The 19401-nt window shown below is 44.1% G+C and overlaps 1 protein-coding gene across 1 annotated transcript in view; it reads right to left on the bottom strand.

The window, feature by feature from the left end:
• Positions 1 to 19401, bottom strand: part of SLC5A2 (solute carrier family 5 member 2) — a gene marked incomplete at its 3' end in the record, with an annotated part of 62353 nt that overhangs the window by 24973 nt on the left and 17979 nt on the right. Inside the window, exons 2-4 of the mRNA XM_082261221.1 lie at positions 14561 to 14632; positions 14320 to 14424; positions 9187 to 9246 (exon numbers count right to left, since the gene is read on the bottom strand). Of these exons, the coding sequence (XP_082117347.1) occupies positions 9187 to 9246; positions 14320 to 14424; positions 14561 to 14632 (237 nt within the window). The remainder of the gene's footprint in view (positions 1 to 9186; positions 9247 to 14319; positions 14425 to 14560; positions 14633 to 19401) is intronic.

The raw sequence follows: 19401 nt of genomic DNA, 5'->3' as shown, positions 1-19401 counted from the left end.
CTTGTAGTTGGAAGCACAGAGGTCAGACGTTTCTTGTAGATGGAAGCACAGAGGTCAGACGTTTCTTGTAGTTGGGAAGCACAGAGGTCAGACGTTTCTTGTAGATGGAAGCACAGAGGTCAGACGTTTCTTGTAGTTGGAAGCACAGAGGTCAGACGTTTCTTGTAGATGGAAGCACAGAGGTCAGACGTTTCTTGTAGTTGGGAAGCACAGAGGTCAGATGTTTCTTGTAGTTGGCAAGCACAGAGGTCAGACGTTTCTTGTAGATGGAAGCACAGAGGTCAGACGTTTCTTGTAGATGGAAGCACAGAGGTCAGACGTTTCTTGTAGATGGAAGCACAGAGGTCAGACGTTTCTTGTAGATGGAAGCACAGAGGTCAGACGTTTCTTGTAGTTGGGAAGCACAGAGGTCAGACGTTTCTTGTAGATGGAAGCACAGAGGTCAGACGTTTCTTGTAGTTGGGAAGCACAGAGGTCAGACGTTTCTTGTAGATGGAAACACAGAGGTCAGACGTTTCTTGTAGATGGGAGCACAGAGGTCAGACGTTTCTTGTAGATGGAAGCACAGAGGTCAGACGTTTCTTGTAGTTGGGAAGCACAGAGGTCAGACGTTTCTTGTAGATGGAAGTACAGAGGTCAGACGTTTCTTGTAGTTGGGAAGCACAGAGGTCAGACGTTTCCTGTAGATGGAAGCACAGAGGTCAGACGTTTCTTGTAGTTGGAAGCACAGAGGTCAGACGTTTCTTGTAGATGGAAGCACAGAGGTCAGACGTTTCTTGTAGTTGGAAGCACAGAGGTCAGACGTTTCTTGTAGTTGGGAAGCACAGAGGTCAGACGTTTCTTGTAGATGGAGGCACAGAGGTCAGACGTTTCTTGTAGATGGAAGCACAGAGGTCAGACGTTTCTTGTAGTTGGAAGCACAGAGGTCAGACGTTTCTTGTAGATGGAAGCACAGAGGTCAGACGTTTCTTGTAGATGGAAGCACAGAGGTCAGACGTTTCTTGTAGATGGAAGCACAGAGGTCAGACGTTTCTTGTAGTTGGGAAGCACAGAGGTCAGACGTTTCTTGTAGATGGAAGCACAGAGGTCAGACGTTTCTTGTAGATGGAAGCACAGAGGTCAGACGTTTCTTGTAGATGGAAGCACAGAGGTCAGACGTTTCCTGTAGATGGAAGCACAGAGGTCAGACGTTTCTTGTAGTTGGGAAGCACAGAGGTCAGACGTTTCTTGTAGATGGAGGCACAGAGGTCAGACGTTTCTTGTAGATGGAAGCACAGAGGTCAGACGTTTCTTGTAGTTGGAAGCACAGAGGTCAGACGTTTCTTGTAGTTGGAAGCACAGAGGTCAGACGTTTCTTGTAGTTGGGAAGCACAGAGGTCAGACGTTTCTTGTAGATGGAAGCACAGAGGTCAGACGTTTCTTGTAGATGGAAGCACAGAGGTCAGACGTTTCTTGTAGATGGAAGCACAGAGGTCAGACGTTTCTTGTAGTTGGAAGCACAGAGGTCAGACGTTTCTTGTAGTTGGGAAGCACAGAGGTCAGACGTTTCTTGTAGATGGAGGCACAGAGGTCAGACGTTTCTTGTAGATGGAAGCACAGAGGTCAGACGTTTCTTGTAGTTGGAAGCACAGAGGTCAGACGTTTCTTGTAGATGGAAGCACAGAGGTCAGACGTTTCTTGTAGATGGAAGCACAGAGGTCAGACGTTTCTTGTAGATGGAAGCACAGAGGTCAGACGTTTCTTGTAGTTGGGAAGCACAGAGGTCAGACGTTTCTTGTAGATGGAAGCACAGAGGTCAGACGTTTCTTGTAGATGGAAGCACAGAGGTCAGACGTTTCTTGTAGATGGAAGCACAGAGGTCAGACGTTTCCTGTAGATGGAAGCACAGAGGTCAGACGTTTCTTGTAGAGGGAAGCACAGAGGTCAGACGTTTCTTGTAGATGGAAGCACAGAGGTCAGACGTTTCTTGTAGATGGAAGCACAGAGGTCAGACGTTTCTTGTAGATGGAAGCACAGAGGTCAGACGTTTCTTGTAGTTGGGAAGCACAGAGGTCAGACGTTTCTTGTAGATGGAAGCACAGAGGTCAGACGTTTCTTGTAGTTGGGAAGCACAGAGGTCAGACGTTTCTTGTAGATGGAAACACAGAGGTCAGACGTTTCTTGTAGATGGAGGCACAGAGGTCAGACGTTTCTTGTAGATGGGAGCACAGAGGTCAGACGTTTCTTGTAGATGGAAGCACAGAGGTCAGACGTTTCTTGTAGATGGGAGCACAGAGGTCAGACGTTTCTTGTAGATGGAAGCACAGAGGTCAGACGTTTCTTGTAGTTGGGAAGCACAGAGGTCAGACGTTTCTTGTAGATGGAAGTACAGAGGTCAGACGTTTCTTGTAGTTGGGAAGCACAGAGGTCAGACGTTTCCTGTAGATGGAAGCACAGAGGTCAGACGTTTCTTGTAGTTGGAAGCACAGAGGTCAGACGTTTCTTGTAGATGGAAGCACAGAGGTCAGACGTTTCTTGTAGTTGGAAGCACAGAGGTCAGACGTTTCTTGTAGTTGGGAAGCACAGAGGTCAGACGTTTCTTGTAGATGGAGGCACAGAGGTCAGACGTTTCTTGTAGATGGAAGCACAGAGGTCAGACGTTTCTTGTAGTTGGAAGCACAGAGGTCAGACGTTTCTTGTAGATGGAAGCACAGAGGTCAGACGTTTCTTGTAGATGGAAGCACAGAGGTCAGACGTTTCTTGTAGATGGAAGCACAGAGGTCAGACGTTTCTTGTAGTTGGGAAGCACAGAGGTCAGACGTTTCTTGTAGATGGAAGCACAGAGGTCAGACGTTTCTTGTAGATGGAAGCACAGAGGTCAGACGTTTCTTGTAGATGGAAGCACAGAGGTCAGACGTTTCCTGTAGATGGAAGCACAGAGGTCAGACGTTTCTTGTAGTTGGGAAGCACAGAGGTCAGACGTTTCTTGTAGATGGAGGCACAGAGGTCAGACGTTTCTTGTAGATGGAAGCACAGAGGTCAGACGTTTCTTGTAGTTGGAAGCACAGAGGTCAGACGTTTCTTGTAGTTGGAAGCACAGAGGTCAGACGTTTCTTGTAGTTGGGAAGCACAGAGGTCAGACGTTTCTTGTAGATGGAAGCACAGAGGTCAGACGTTTCTTGTAGATGGAAGCACAGAGGTCAGACGTTTCTTGTAGATGGAAGCACAGAGGTCAGACGTTTCTTGTAGTTGGAAGCACAGAGGTCAGACGTTTCTTGTAGTTGGGAAGCACAGAGGTCAGACGTTTCTTGTAGATGGAGGCACAGAGGTCAGACGTTTCTTGTAGATGGAAGCACAGAGGTCAGACGTTTCTTGTAGTTGGAAGCACAGAGGTCAGACATTTCTTGTAGATGGAAGCACAGAGGTCAGACGTTTCTTGTAGTTGGAAGCACAGAGGTCAGACGTTTCTTGTAGTTGGGAAGCACAGAGGTCAGACGTTTCTTGTAGATGGAAGCACAGAGGTCAGACGTTTCTTGTAGTTGGGAAGCACAGAGGTCAGACGTTTCTTGTAGTTGGGAAGCACAGAGGTCAGACGTTTCTTGTAGTTGGAAGCACAGAGGTCAGACGTTTCTTGTAGTTGGGAAGCACAGAGGTCAGACGTTTCTTGTAGATGGAGGCACAGAGGTCAGACGTTTCTTGTAGATGGAAGCACAGAGGTCAGACGTTTCTTGTAGTTGGAAGCACAGAGGTCAGACATTTCTTGTAGATGGAAGCACAGAGGTCAGACGTTTCTTGTAGTTGGAAGCACAGAGGTCAGACGTTTCTTGTAGTTGGGAAGCACAGAGGTCAGACGTTTCTTGTAGTTGGAAGCACAGAGGTCAGACGTTTCTTGTAGATGGAAAGCACAGAGGTCAGACGTTTCTTGTAGTTGGGAAGCACAGAGGTCAGACGTTTCTTGTAGATGGAAAGCACAGAGGTCAGACGTTTCTTGTAGTTGGAAGCACAGAGGTCAGACGTTTCTTGTAGATGGAAAGCACAGAGGTCAGACGTTTCTTGTAGATGGAAAGCACAGAGGTCAGACGTTTCTTGTAGTTGGGAAGCACAGAGGTCAGACGTTTCTTGTAGATGGAAAGCACAGAGGTCAGACGTTTCTTGTAGATGGAAGCACAGAGGTCAGACGTTTCTTGTAGATGGAAGCACAGAGGTCAGACGTTTCTTGTAGATGGAAGCACAGAGGTCAGACGTTTCTTGTAGTTGGAAGCACAGAGATCAGACGTTTCTTGTAGATGGGAAGCACAGAGGTCAGACGTTTCTTGTAGTTGGGAAGCACAGAGGTCAGACGTTTCTTGTAGATGGAAAGCACAGAGGTCAGACGTTTCTTGTAGATGGAAGCACAGAGGTCAGACGTTTCTTGTAGATGGAAGCACAGAGGTCAGACGTTTCTTGTAGTTGGAAGCACAGAGGTCAGACGTTTCTTGTAGATGGAAGCACAGAGGTCAGACGTTTCTTGTAGATGGAAGCACAGAGGTCAGACGTTTCTTGTAGATGGAAGCACAGAGGTCAGACGTTTCTTGTAGATGGAAGCACAGAGGTCAGACGTTTCTTGTAGATGGAAGCACAGAGGTCAGATGTTTCTTGTAGATGGAAGCACAGAGGTCAGACGTTTCTTGTAGATGGAAGCACAGAGGTCAGACGTTTCTTGTAGGTGGAAGCACAGAGGTCAGACGTTTCTTGTAGTTGGAAGCACAGAGGTCAGATGTTTCTTGTAGATGGAAGCACAGAGGTCAGATGTTTCTTGTAGATGGAAGCACAGAGGTCAGACGTTTCTTGTAGATGGAAGCACAGAGGTCAGACGTTTCTTGTAGGTGGAAGCACAGAGGTCAGACGTTTCTTGTAGATGGAAGCACAGAGGTCAGACGTTTCTTGTAGATGGAAGCACAGAGGTCAGACGTTTCTTGTAGATGGAAGCACAGAGGTCAGACGTTTCTTGTAGTTGGAAGCACAGAGGTCAGACGTTTCTTGTAGTTGGGGTCACAGAGGTCAGACGTTTCTTGTAGGTGGAAGCACAGAGGTCAGACGTTTCTTGTAGGTGGAACCACAGAGGTCAGACGTTTCTTGTAGATGGAAGCACAGAGGTCAGAGGTTTCTTGTAGTTGGAAGCACAGAGGTCAGACGTTTCTTGTAGATGGAAGCACAGAGGTCAGACGTTTCTTGTAGATGGAAGCACAGAGGTCAGAGGTTTCTTGTAGTTGGAAGCACAGAGGTCAGACGTTTCTTGTAGATGGAAGCACAGAGGTCAGACGTTTCTTGTAGATGGAAGCACAGAGGTCAGACGTTTCTTGTAGATGGAAGCACAGAGGTCAGACGTTTCTTGTAGATGGAAGCACAGAGGTCAGACGTTTCTTGTAGATGGAAGCACAGAGGTCAGAGGTTTCTTGTAGTTGGTGGCACAGAGGTCAGACGTTTCTTGTAGTTGGCCCCCAGGTTTGCACACATCTCAGGAGGGATTTTGCTCCACTCTTCTTTACAGATCTTCTCTAAATCCTTAAGGTTTCTTGGCTGTTGCTTGGCAACTCGAAGTTTCAGCTCCCTCCATACATTTTCTATAGGATGAAGGTCTGGAGACTGACTAGGCCACTCCATGACCTTAATGTGCCTCTTCTTGAGCCAACACTTTGTTGCCTTGGCGATATGTTTTGGGTCATTGTCATGCTGGAAGACCCATCAATGACCCATCTTCAGTGTTCTGGCTGAGGGAAGAAGGTTCTCATCCAAGATTTTACCATACATGGCCCCATCCATTGGCTCCTCAATGCGGCAAAGTCGTTCTCTACCTTTAGCAGAGAAACAGCCCCAATGCATCATGCTTCCACCTCCGTGCTTTACTGTAGGGATGGGTAGGGATGGTGTTCTTAGGGTCATAGTCAGCATTTTTCTTCCTCCAAACATGGCACAAGAAAGTACATGTACAGCCTGTCTGAAGTTTGCCAAATAACATCTAAATGATTCAGAGAAGGATTGGGAGAAAGTGCTGTGGACAGAGGAGACCAAAATTGAACTCTTTGGCATCAACTCGACTCGCCGTGTTTGGAGGAAGAAAAATGACATTGCTCCTAAGAGCTCCTGTTTGTATAGCTTCACAATCAGTTTTACATTGTTCTCTACTGTAAGTACACCCTACAGTGTTCTCTACTGTAAGTACTCCCTACATTGTTCTCTACTGTAAGTACACCCTACATTGTTCTCTACTGTAAGTACACCCTACATTGTTCTCTACTGTAAGTATACCCTACATTGTTCTCTACTGTAAGTATACCCTACAGTGTTCTCTACTGTAAGTACTCCCTACATTGTTCTATACTGTAAGTACAACCTACAGTGTTCTCTACTGTAAGTACAACCTACATTGTTCTCTACTGTAAGTACACCCTACAGTGTTCTCTACTGTAAGTACAACCTACATTGTTCTCTACTGTAAGTACAACCTACAGTGTTCTCTACTGTAAGTACAACCTACATTGTTCTCTACTGTAAGTATACCCTACATTGTTCTCTACTGTAAGTACACCCTACATTGTTCTCTACTGTAAGTACAACCTACAGTGTTCTCTACTGTAAGTACAACCTACATTGTTCTCTACTGTAAGTACAACCTACAGTGTTCTCTACTGTAAGTACACCCTACATTGTTCTCTACTGTAAGTACAACCTACAGTGTTCTCTACTGTAAGTACACCCTACATTGTTCTCTACTGTAAGTACAACCTACAGTGTTCTCTACTGTAAGTACACCCTACATTGTTCTCTACTGTAAGTACAACCTACAGTGTTTTCTACTGTAAGTACAACCTACAGTGTTCTCTACTGTAAGTACTCCCTACATTGTTCTCTACTGTAAGTACAACCTACAGTGTTCTCTACTGTAAGTACACCCTACATTGTTCTCTACTGTAAGTACAACCTACAGTGTTCTCTACTGTAAGTACACCCTACATTGTTCTCTACTGTAAGTACAACCTACAGTGTTCTCTACTGTAAGTACACCCTACATTGTTCTCTACTGTAAGTACAACCTACAGTGTTCTCTACTGTAAGTACAACCTACATTGTTCTCTACTATAAGTACAACCTACAGTGTTCTCTACTGTAAGTACACCCTACAGTGTTCTCTACTGTAAGTACAACCTACATTGTTCTCTACTGTAAGTACAACCTACAGTGTTCTCTACTGTAAGTACAACCTACATTGTTCTCTACTGTAAGTACAACCTACAGTGTTCTCTACTGTAAGTACACCCTACATTGTTCTCTACTGTAAGTACAACCTACAGTGTTCTCTACTGTAAGTACAACCTACAGTGTTCTCTACTGTAAGTACACCCTACATTGTTCTCTACTGTTAGTACAACCTACATTGTTCTCTACTGTAAGTACAACCTACAGTGTTCTCTACTGTAAGTACAACCTACAGTGTTCTCTACTGTAAGTACAACCTACAGTGTTCTCTACTGTAAGTACTCCCTACATTGTTCTCTACTGTAAGTACAACCTACAGTGTTCTCTACTGTAAGTACAACCTACAGTGTTCTCTACTGTAAGTACACCCTACAGTGTTCTCTACTGTAAGTACAACCTACATTGTTCTCTACTGTAAGTACAACCTACAGTGTTCTCTACTGTAAGTACACCCTACATTGTTCTCTACTGTAAGTACAACCTACATTGTTCTCTACTGTAAGTACAACCTACAGTGTTCTCTACTGTAAGTACAACCTACAGTGTTCTCTACTGTAAGTACAACCTACAGTATTCTCTACTGTAAGTACAACCTACATTGTTCTCTACTGTAAGTACAACCTACAGTGTTCTCTACTGTAAGTACACCCTACATTGTTCTCTACTGTAAGTACAACCTACATTGTTCTCTACTGTAAGTACAACCTACAGTGTTCTCTACTGTAAGTACAACCTACAGTGTTCTCTACTGTAAGTACACCCTACATTGTTCTCTACTGTAAGTACAACCTACAGTGTTCTCTACTGTAAGTACAACCTACATTGTTCTCTACTATAAGTACAACCTACAGTGTTCTCTACTGTAAGTACTCCCTACATTGTTCTCTACTGTAAGTACAACCTACAGTGTTCTCTACTGTAAGTACACCCTACAGTGTTCTCTACTGTAAGTACAACCTACAGTATTCTCTACTGTAAGTACAACCTACATTGTTCTCTACTGTAAGTACACCCTACATTGTTCTCTACTGTAAGTACACCCTACATTGTTCTCTACTGTAAGTACACCCTACATTGTTCTCTACTGTAAGTACACCCTACAGTGTTCTCTACTGTAAGTACACCCTACATTGTTCTCTACTGTAAGTACAACCTACATTGTTCTCTACTGTAAGTACAACCTACATTGTTCTCTACTGTAAGTACAACCTACAGTGTTCTCTACTGTAAGTACACCCTACATTGTTCTCTACTGTAAGTACACCCTACATTGTTCTCTACTGTAAGTACAACCTACATTGTTCTCTACTGTAAGTACAACCTACATTGTTCTCTACTGTAAGTACAACCTACAGTGTTCTCTACTGTAAGTACACCCTACATTGTTCTCTACTGTAAGTACAACCTACATTGTTCTCTACTGTAAGTACAACCTACAGTGTCCTCTACTGTAAGTACAACCTACAGTGTCCTCTACTGTAAGTACAACCTACATTGTTCTCTACTGTAAGTACAACCTACATTGTTCTCTACTGTAAGTACAACCTACATTGTTCTCTACTGTAAGTACAACCTACAGTGTTCTCTACTGTAAGTACACCCTACATTGTTCTCTACTGTAAGTACAACCTACAGTGTTCTCTACTGTAAGTACATCCTATTTGCCATTTTCACCCAGTCTGCATTGTCAATCCAGATCTGATCTTAGTAAATTCAATGAAAGCCCCTTTCTCTGTGATCATTTAGCGGATCCCTCTGCCTGGTACATTGATATCTCTAGGTGAAATATACAGTGATACTCATGGAAGGATTTGCGCTGGAATAGAACCTTTGATAAATAAGAGCAGATCATTAAATGACTTTTGAACTGTGATCGTCTTTAATTCCCAAAGTGATTAGAAATGCAAAATAAAAAATCAATATAAATTTATTTAAAAACCGGAATATCTAATTTTCATATTTTGTTCTCACCTCGGCTGTCAGATATACGGGAACAAAAATCCAACCCATGAGAAAAACCACAAAGAGAGCCTGGAGAGAAAGAAAGACGAGAGATTTCCTATAAGAGAAGAACATGCCGAAGCCGTAACCCGGAGTATTCATGGCTTCGTATGGAGGATCATCTGCTGATTAGGAGGTATTCAAAATCATTTTCTATATTGTGTTTCCTGATCCCACAAAGGAGCGAAGTCTACAGAAGAGAAGAGTCAGAGAAAAAGGAAGGAGACGAGAGAAAATGAGGAAAGTCTCATGAAACAAAGGGAAGAAGACACAATTCAGAGTCTGGTGTCCAGGGGAGATGAGGAACTTCTTGAGGCGAGGAGTCCACAGAAGAGGACGTGGTGTAGAGTCTGGAGAAAGAGAGGAGAGTCATGAGAAGAGCAGAGGAGTCTCAAAAATAGGAGGAGAGTACGAAGAAGAAGAGAAGAGTTGAAAAAGGGGAGGAGAGTATGGAATAGAAGTGGAGAGTCTAGAGAAGAGAATAAAAGTCTAAAGAAAGGGAGGCAAGTCCAGAGAAGAGGAGAGTCCAGAAAAGAGGAGAAGGGTCCAGAGAAGTGGAGAAGAGCCCAGAGAAGAGTCTGAGAGTTTGGTACGGGGAGGAGCATGCAAAGAATAGGAAAAGAGAGAAGTGAATGTAAATCCAGAGAAAAGAAGGATAGTGTAGATAAGAGACTTTAGAGAAGAGGAAGGGAATCCACAAAAGAGGAATGTCCAAAAAAAGAAGTAGACAAATAGCAAAGTCCAGAGAAGAGGAGGGGAGGAGAGTCAGAAGAGAAGGGGAAAAGTCTGGATAAGAAGGGGAGAGTCCATAAATTAAGAAAAGACTTCAGAGAAGTTGTTGAGAATCCAGAAAAGAGGCTGAGAATGCGGAGAAGAGAAAGCTATTTTTGAAAAGAGGGGAATCCATAGAAGAGGTGGAAAATATGAAGAAGGGAAAATGAGGACACAACGTAGAGTCTGGAGAGATGGAAGAGAGTTTAAAGAAGGGGAGGGAAGAAGAGCTTGAAAAGGGTAAAGGAGGTCACAACTGAGTGTGGAGAAGAGGAGGAGAGTCCAAAACAGAAGAAGAGGCTTAAGAGAAGAGGTTGTGAGTCCAGAAAAGTTTGGGAGTGCAAAGAAGATGAGAGTCTGGAGAAGACATGTGGTGAAGATGTGGTGAAGATTCCATGGAAAGAATCTGGAAAAGAGATGGAGAGTCTGGCATGAAGAGGAGGAAAGTCAAGAGAAGAGGAGAATCTTGAGAAGAGGAAGAGTCCAGGGAAGAGAAAATGAATCCAGGGAAGAGGAGGAGAGTCTAAATAAAAAGAAAGTTCATAGAAGAAGAGGAATGTTAGAGAAGAAGACAACGAGTCTTAAATAAGAGGAAGAGTCTGGAGAATAGGAGAAGAGTTCTGAGGAGAAAACATTTTAGAGGAGAGTCACAATAGTCAGGAGAAGAGGAAGAGTATCTGGATAAAAAACAAAAAGAGTCCATAGAAGAGGTTGAGAGTCTAGAAAAGTCGTTGAGCATGAGGCGAAAAGGAGAAGAGTCCGAAAAAGAGAAGGGGAATCTGCAAGAGGGAGAAAACATTTTTTTTCCAAAAAGAAGTTAGAGTGTCTGGAGATGAGGAGGAGAATACACAGAAGAGGGAGATAGTCCAATAGGAGGAAATAGGGGTAAAGCCCAGAGAAGAAGAGAGCAGAATCCAGAGAAGAGTAGGAAAGTCCATAGATGTGGAAGAGAGTCTGGAGAAAAGTCTAGAGAAATAGAGGGGAGTCAGTAGAACAGGTGGAGAGCCAGGGGAAGGGGATAAGAGGACACAACTCAGAGTGCAGAGAAGAGCAGCAGAGTCCAGGGGAGAGTCAGAAAAGTCAGGAAAAGAGAAAACGAGTCAGGAAAATAGGGGAAGTGTCTGAATAGGAGGAGGAGAGTACAGAGAAGAAGAGATTTCAGAGAAGTGGTTGAGAATCCAGAAGGGCTTTTGAGAGTATGGAGAGGGGTGGAAAGGGAGAAGAGTTTGAAGAAGAGGAGGAGAATATGGAGGAGGGTAATAAAGGAAAAGTGTCCAGAAAAGAGAAAAAGTGTCCAGAAAAAAAGGTAGAGAGGAGGAGGAGAATGCACAGAAGAGGGGGAGAATCCTGAGAATAGGAGGAGAGTCTGGAGAAGAGGAGACAAGTACAAAGAAGTCTGGGGTACAATAGAGAGTCTGGTGAAAAGTCTGGAGAATGGAGGGGAGTCAGGACATTTTTTGTTTATTAAATGTTACTTTATTTTTTTTTTACATGAAATATTATTGCTATCATATAGATGAACCCCCCCCCCCATGTGATAGCATTCTGTAATTACAGGTTCTCTCTAATCAGACATCAGGGGTCTACGAGACTCCAGAAATCTCCCCCGCACAGATTGTGGTCTATCAGTGTCTTCCCCGGCCACAGCAGCCAGGGAGAGATAAACCCAGAAATTGTGTAATAAATGTCCCTTCTGGTCCCTTTCTCAGCTCAGGGTGTGGAAGTTATATAGTGCTAGTAGACAAGCGGTTAATGAAGAGCCTGGAGAAGAAAAGAGTTCTGAGAAGTAGGGAGTTTATAGAAGAGGAGGAGAGTTGAATGAAGAGAAGTAATTCAGAGAAGAGAAGAGTCTAGAGAAGAGGGGAGTTCATAGAAAAGAAGAGTTTGGAGAACAGAAGGTGAATCCAGAGAGGAGGAGAAGTGTCCAGAGAAGAGAGTCAGGGAAGAGGAGAATTTAGAGAAGAGGAGGAGAGTCCAATGTAGAGATGTAGTCCAAAGGAGAGAAGGGAAGTCCAATGAGGAGGAGTAGTCCAGAAAAGAAGAGAGTCTAGGGAACAGGAGAGGAGGAGAGTCCTGGAAAAAGGAGAGGAGGATAGTATGAAGAACTTCACACATGGAGAAGCGGTTCTGCAGGCACCCAATACTTCCTCATGGGTAATGAGTACGCAGATAACTTCTATGTTTGTCATGGTGTATGGCTCGGTGTTTGTCATGATGTATGGCTCGGTGTTTGTCATGGTGTATGGCTCGGTGTTTGTCATGGTGTATGGCACTGTGTTTGTCATGGTGTATGGCTCGGTGTTTATCATGGTGTATGGTTCGGTGTTTGTCATGGTGTATGGCTCGGTGTTTGTCATGGTGTATGGCTCTGTTTTTGTCATGGTGTATGGCTCGGTGTTTATCATGGTGTATGGCACGGTGTTTATCATGGTGTATGGCTCGGTGTTTGTCATGGTGTATGGCTCGGTGTTTATCATGGTGTATGGCTCGGTGTTTATCATGGTGTATGGCTCGGTGTTTGTCATGGTGTATGGCTCGGTGTTTATCATGGTGTATGGTTCGGTGTTTGTCATGGTGTATGGCTCGGTGTTTGTCATGGTGTATGGCTCTGTTTTTGTCATGGTGTATGGCTCGGTGTTTGTCATGGTGTACGGCTCGGTGTTTATCATGGTGTATGGCACGGTGTTTGTCATGGTGTATGGCTCGGTGTTTGTCATGGTGTATGGCTCGGTGTTTGTCATGGTGTACGGCTCTGTGTTTGTCATGGTGTATGGCACGGTGTTTATCATGGTGTATGGTTCGGTGTTTGTCATGGTGTATGGCTCGGTGTTTGTCATGGTGTATGGCTCGGTGTTTATCATGGTGTATGGCTCGGTGTTTATCATGGTGTATGGTTCGGTGTTTGTCATGGTGTATGGCTCGGTGTTTGTCATGGTGTATGGCACGGTGTTTGTCATGGTGTATGGCTCGGTGTTTGTCATGGTGTATGGCTCTGTTTTTGTCATGGTGTATGGCTCGGTGTTTGTCATGGTGTACGGCTCGGTGTTTATCATGGTGTATGGCACGGTGTTTGTCATGGTGTATGGCTCGGTGTTTGTCATGGTGTATGGCTCGGTGTTTGTCATGGTGTACGGCTCTGTGTTTGTCATGGTGTACGGCTCTGTGTTTGTCATGGTGTACGGCTCTGTGTTTGTCATGGTGTACGGCTCTGTGTTTGTCATGGTGTAAGGCTCAGTGTTTGTCATGGTGTACGGCTCGGTGTTTATCATGGTGTACGGCACAGTGTTTATCATGGTGTATGGCTCTGTGTTTGTCATGGTGTAAGGCTCTGTGTTTGTCATGGTGTAAGGCTCTGTGTTTGTCATGGTGTATGGCTCGGTGTTTGTCATGGTGTACGGCTCTGTGTTTGTCATGGTGTATGGCTCGGTGTTTGTCATGGTGTACGGCTCGGTGTTTGTCATGGTGTACGGCTCGGTGTTTGTCATGGTGTACGGCTCGGTATTTATCATGGTGTATGGCACGGTGTTTGTCATGGTGTACGGCTCGGTGTTTATCATGGTGTATGGCTCGGTGTTTGTCATGGTGTATGGCTCGGTGTTTGCCATGGTGTATGGCACTGTGTTTGTCATGATGTATGGCTCGGTGTTTATCATGGTGTATGGCTCGGTGTTTATCATGGTGTACGGCTCGGTGTTTGTCATGGTGTACGGCTCGGTGTTTGTCATGGTGTATGGCTTGGTGTTTATCATGGTGTATGGCTCGGTGTTTATCATGGTGTATGGCTCGGTGTTTGTCATGGTGTATGGCTCGGTGTTTGTCATGGTGTATGGCTCGGTGTTTGCCATGGTGTATGGCACTGTGTTTGTCATGATGTATGGCTCGGTGTTTATCATGGTGTATGGCTCGGTGTTTATCATGGTGTATGGCTCGGTGTTTGTCATGGTGTATGGCTCGGTGTTTGTCATGGTGTATGGCTCGGTGTTTGCCATGGTGTATGGCACTGTGTTTGTCATGATGTATGGCTCGGTGTTTATCATGGTGTATGGCTCGGTGTTTATCATGGTGTATGGCTCGGTGTTTGTCATGGTGTATGGCTCGGTGTTTGTCATGGTGTATGGCTCGGTGTTTATCATGGTGTATGGCTCGGTGTTTGTCATGGTGTATGGCTCGGTGTTTGTCATGGTGTATGGCTCGGTGTTCAGAAGCATTGATGATAAAGGGCCAGTTACAATATTTCTTCTGGAGATTTGCATTGAGGAAGACAGGGAGAAGAATTTATAGACACAAATATTGCAATGTGTTTCTCATGTGCTACAAGGAAATACTACTTACATTCCATTCAAATCCCGCCACTGCAATGCCACTTGCTGCCCCGGTGCCGGCCAGACCCACAAAGTGACCGCTACCGATATTACTGGCAAAAAGAGATGCCCCAACCTGCAATGGGGAAATCACCATCAACCCTCATATCAGTAATAGTGGGAGATTCCTTGGAGGGGGGTCTGATCAATATTTAGTAGTGACTTATTGGACCATAAGGAGTGATTGGTGACAGTCAGGAACCAGCACTTACCGTAAACCAGGACATGCTTCTTCCCGCCAGGAAGTAACCACCAACCGTTCCACGATTAGCACGACGCATGGACTGAAAGACAGTCAGAAACCTCATAAAGATAAAGTCACAGATGGAGGGAAAGATCCAATGTACTAACATGGGTCCAAATGTCACTCACCAGCTTTCTAGCCGTATATGATAGGTCAGCTCACATCGCTGTATATGTGATACGTCCTAAATCTAGGATTATATTCTGCTATATGAAGATGATATATAGGAAAGGTATCTATATACATCTTGAGTTGGATTATATCTGGGGAGAGGGTATGGCTGATTGTGGAGTGATCGGTATTATATTCTGGTTGGCCGCATTTTCAGTAAAATCACCTTTAAATAGAACAGCTTTACCAGCTCACGCGTTTCACGCTCCTTTAGAGCTTAGTTATAGCTATGGAGCTATATTTGTGTTTTTGAAAATGTTTTTATGGACTTTCTGAAATAAAGGGGATTTTACTGGATGTGCGGCCAACCAGAAATCTCCTTTTTTTGCTCATTGGAATCGGTGATAAACGGAGCCAGCAACTGGTCTGGGTGTTAGTGGAGGTGGGAGACTAACCTAGAGCGGGGTTCACACACATCTACTATAGAGTGTTATTGCAGTATATACTTACCCACTGTAACGGAACCGCAACCAACACTGTACTTGTGGACTTCTGTCAGTATACGGCTTCCTCCCAGTTCTAAACATGGATATCAGATTTTCCCAGCCCCCCCCCCCCATACAAAGCTAGCCGACAACTTATCTTGTACTGGAATCTCAGATTTATTGAACAGTTACACACTCATTTTATGCGCACATGAGCACATCCCTCTCCTGATCAGAATACCACACACAGGTCAGGGGTTGCCTGATTACATTATCATATGCAGATGATTGTATACAGAAATAGAATTAACATATCTAAAGAACAACCAACACAAACAGTATACTATTTCCACTCAGCAACTAATAGATGACAATGATTCAATCAGCCTGAGCCAATTAACTAGCAGACGGCTGTCCTCACTCCTGAAAAACAATAAACATTATCTCAATACACAAACAATAGGGAGAGACTGCCAGTGACAGTCTGTCCATCTCCTACATTGAAGTACATGGAATACACATCTAAGTATTGCTATGATTATCTAGGAGTCACAGACTTCATGGTAACAGTCTATAGGTCTCACAGTATAAAGTGGGATTAAATCTTCATATTTCTTGAGAGATATTGTTGATAAATATTACTCTCCCATTTGAAGTTATCCAAACCATATTCTCAGTGTCCATTAAGTAACTGTCTTTCACTCCCAGTTACGGTGAGAACCGTCACACCCACCATAATATATTCTACTGCAGTATAAGAAACCAGGATGTGAATTTGGCATATAACATAAGGAGGGGAGGGTGAATACATTGTAACATGCACAGTGACTTGAAAAAGTATACAACCCCTTGAAATTTTGTCATGTTACACCCAAAAACATAAATGTATTTTATTGGGATTTTATGTGATAGACCTACACAAAGTGGCCATAATTGTGAATTGGAAGGAGAATGATAAATGATACAAATAAATCTGTGAAAAGTGTGGCTGCATTTGTATTCACCCCCCGGAGTCAATACTTTGTAGCTCCGCCTTTCCCTGCAATTACAGCTGGGAGTCTTTTTGGGGATTTCTCTACCAGCTTTGCACATCTAGAGAGGACATTTCTGCCCATTCTTCTCTGCAGAATATCTCATCTCTGTCAGATTGGATGGAGAGCGTCTGTGAACAGCAATTTTCAAGTCTTACCACAGATTCTCAATGTGATTTAGGTCTGGACTGTGACATTCTAACACATGAATATGCTTTGATGTAAACCATTCCATTGTAGCTCTGGCTGGATGTTTCGGGTCCTTGTCCTGCTGGAAGGTGAACCTCCGCCCAATTCTCAAGTCTTTTGCAGACTCTAACAGGTTTTCTTCTAAGATTTGTATTTGGCTCCATCCATCTTCCCCAAATTAATGACCAGCTTCCCTGTCCCTGCTGAAGAAAACCATCCCCACACAATGATGCTGCCACCACCATGTTTCACGGTGGGGATGGTGTGTTCAGGGTGATGTGCAGTGTTAGTTTTCCCCCACACATAGCGTTTTGCTTTTAGGCCAAAAAGTTAAATTTTGGTCTCATCTAAGCAGAGCTCCTCCCCCACGTTTGCTTAATTTATTTAAAAGACTCAATAAGAACAATAATAATCCCCAATAAGCCAGACACAAACATCATATAATTTAAAGAATATTAGAAGAGGGTATATCTGAGCAGAATTTGAAAACACTACATGTAATAACACGGACTAAAGAGAGCTGGGTGATGAATATAATAAAAATATATACAATTAAAATAAGATCTGATTAAGGCTCATAGTAAAACAAATATTCAGATAACCTCATAAGAGCATAAAATAAAAAATAAAATAATAATAATAAAAAAATTAAAATAAAAAACAGGCATAGGAAACAGGCAGTGTGGTGTCACTAAAAAGGAATCAATAAAAATTCTTTGAAGTAAAAACACAAAAAAAATCACCTTTACCAACAATGAAGGTAAGGCCACACATCAACTATAAGTAAGGAAGATGTCAAGGAGTGGGGTTCAAATGGCAAGCAGCCTCCTATTGAGTCTTTTAGCCATAATTTACTGATTGAGGTACCGTTAGTTTCAATATCACAGCAAGTGTCTTGAGAGACATCACTATGGCAGCACATTCACAGGAGCCATTAACTATTTAGTTCTGGCTTGGTGTCATCTAGCTCCACCCTGAGGAAGTCACATGTCGGTGACACAACGCGTAGGCCAGTGGTGTATTTTGGTTTTGTGCTGCCCTAGGCAAGACTAAAATTGTCGCCCCCTTTCTGACTCCTGTGTAAATTTTCCCCACTCCTTCCTTTTTAACGGATGTGACTCCCACCAAAATTGAAGGAATCCAAGTCCCAGCATGAACCTCTGAGATCTCACGAGAGGGGGGGTGAGAGGGGGTGGAAGAGAGAGAGAGAGAGGGGGGTGGGTGAGGGAGGGAGAGAAAGAGGGGGATGAGAGAGAGAGAAAGGGGGGTGGGTGACAGAGGGAGGGGGATGAAAGAGAGAGGGGGTAGAGAGAAAGGGGATGAGAGAGGGGGTGAGAGAGAGAGAGGGGGGAGTGAGAGAGAGAGAGGGGGAAGGTGAGAGAAAGAGAGAGGGAGGATGAGAGAGAGAGAGAGAAAGAGGGGGTGAGAGAGAGAGAGACGGGGTGAGAGAGAGAGAAAAAGAGGGGTGAGAGAGAGGGGGGATGAGAGAGGAGGGGTTGAGATAGAGGGGGGTGAGAGAGTAAGAGAGAGGGGGTGAGAGAGAGAGGTGAGAGAGACCAGGGGGGTGAGAGAGAGAGGTGGGAGAGGGGGCTCTAGCAACCAGAGGCCAAAAGAGTCTCAGGTGGAGGGGGGGGGGGAACGGCTTTTTTGCTGCCCCCCTGCAAAGTGCTGCCCTAGGCCTGGGCCTTGTTGGCCTAGGCCAAAATACAGCACTGGCGTAGGCGGAGCTAGCGATGGTGGCTTTCCCCACACTCACTGGGACTGGAACATTTGATCTTCTGGCGTGCAGCCAGAGCGAGAGGAGCGGTGTTACATACACCCGCTGATGCCGGGCAGTTGATTGCCTGGCTTACTGCCATAGCTACAGACTTGCTGAGGAGAGAGACGTGTTTTTAGCTGCTTACTTTCATGTAAGTGGGATTTGCATTTTATTCAATAAACTTGTTTCTGCTTATGATGACAACTGGGATTTCCAGCTTGTTTTCTACATAGTTAGTTAGAGAGGTCAAAAAAAGACATCAGTCCATCCAGTTCAACCTATGATGTGTGTGTGTTTGCTGCTAACCGTACATTGTATACCCCTGTATGTTGTACATTGTATACCCCTGTATGTTGTACATTGTATACCCCTGTATGTTGTACATTGTATACCCCTGTATGTTGTACATTGTATACCCCCTGTATGTTGTACATTGTATACCCCTGTATGTTGTACATTGTATACCCCCTGTATGTTGTACATTGTATACCCCTGTATGTTATACATTGTATACCCCTGTATGTTGTATATTGTGTACCCCTGTATGTTGTACATTGTGTACCCCTGTATGTTGTACATTGTGTACCCCTGTATGTTGTACATTGTATACCCCTGTATGTTGTACATTGTATACCCCTGTATGTTGTACATTGTATACCCCCTGTATGTTGTACATTGTATACCCCCTGTATGTTGTACATTGTATACCCCTGTATGTTATACATTGTATACCCCTGTATGTTGTATATTGTATACCCCTGTATGTTGTACATTGTATACCCCTGTATATTGTACATTGTATACCCCTGTATGTTGTACATTGTATACCCCTGTATGTTGTACATTGTATACCCCCTGTATGTTGTGGTCTTTAAGGTGCCCATCTAATAGTTTTTTGAAGCTATCAATGCTCCCCGCTGATACGAATGCTTGTGGAAGAGAATTCCACATCCTTACCACTTTTACAGTGAAGAACCCCTTACGCACTTTAAGGTTAAACCGCCTTTCCTCTAGTTTTAGTGTCTTATTGTATTCCCTTACTCTGAATAGTTTGTTCCTTATGCTAGGGTCGCCAGTACAGTATTTGTACATTGATATCATATCCCCCCCTCAATCGTCTCTTCTCCAGAGAGAATAAGTTCAGTGCTTGTAGTCTTTCCTCATAGCTGATGTCCTCCATTCCCCTAATTATTTTTGTTGCCCTTCTCTGGACTTTCTCCAGTTCCAGCACATC

This window comes from Pelophylax lessonae (genome assembly GCF_965119305.1).
Source record: "Pelophylax lessonae genome assembly, chromosome: 6".
NCBI lineage: Eukaryota > Metazoa > Chordata > Amphibia > Anura > Ranidae > Pelophylax > Pelophylax lessonae.
This window is presented reverse-complemented; position numbering and strand designations above follow the sequence as displayed.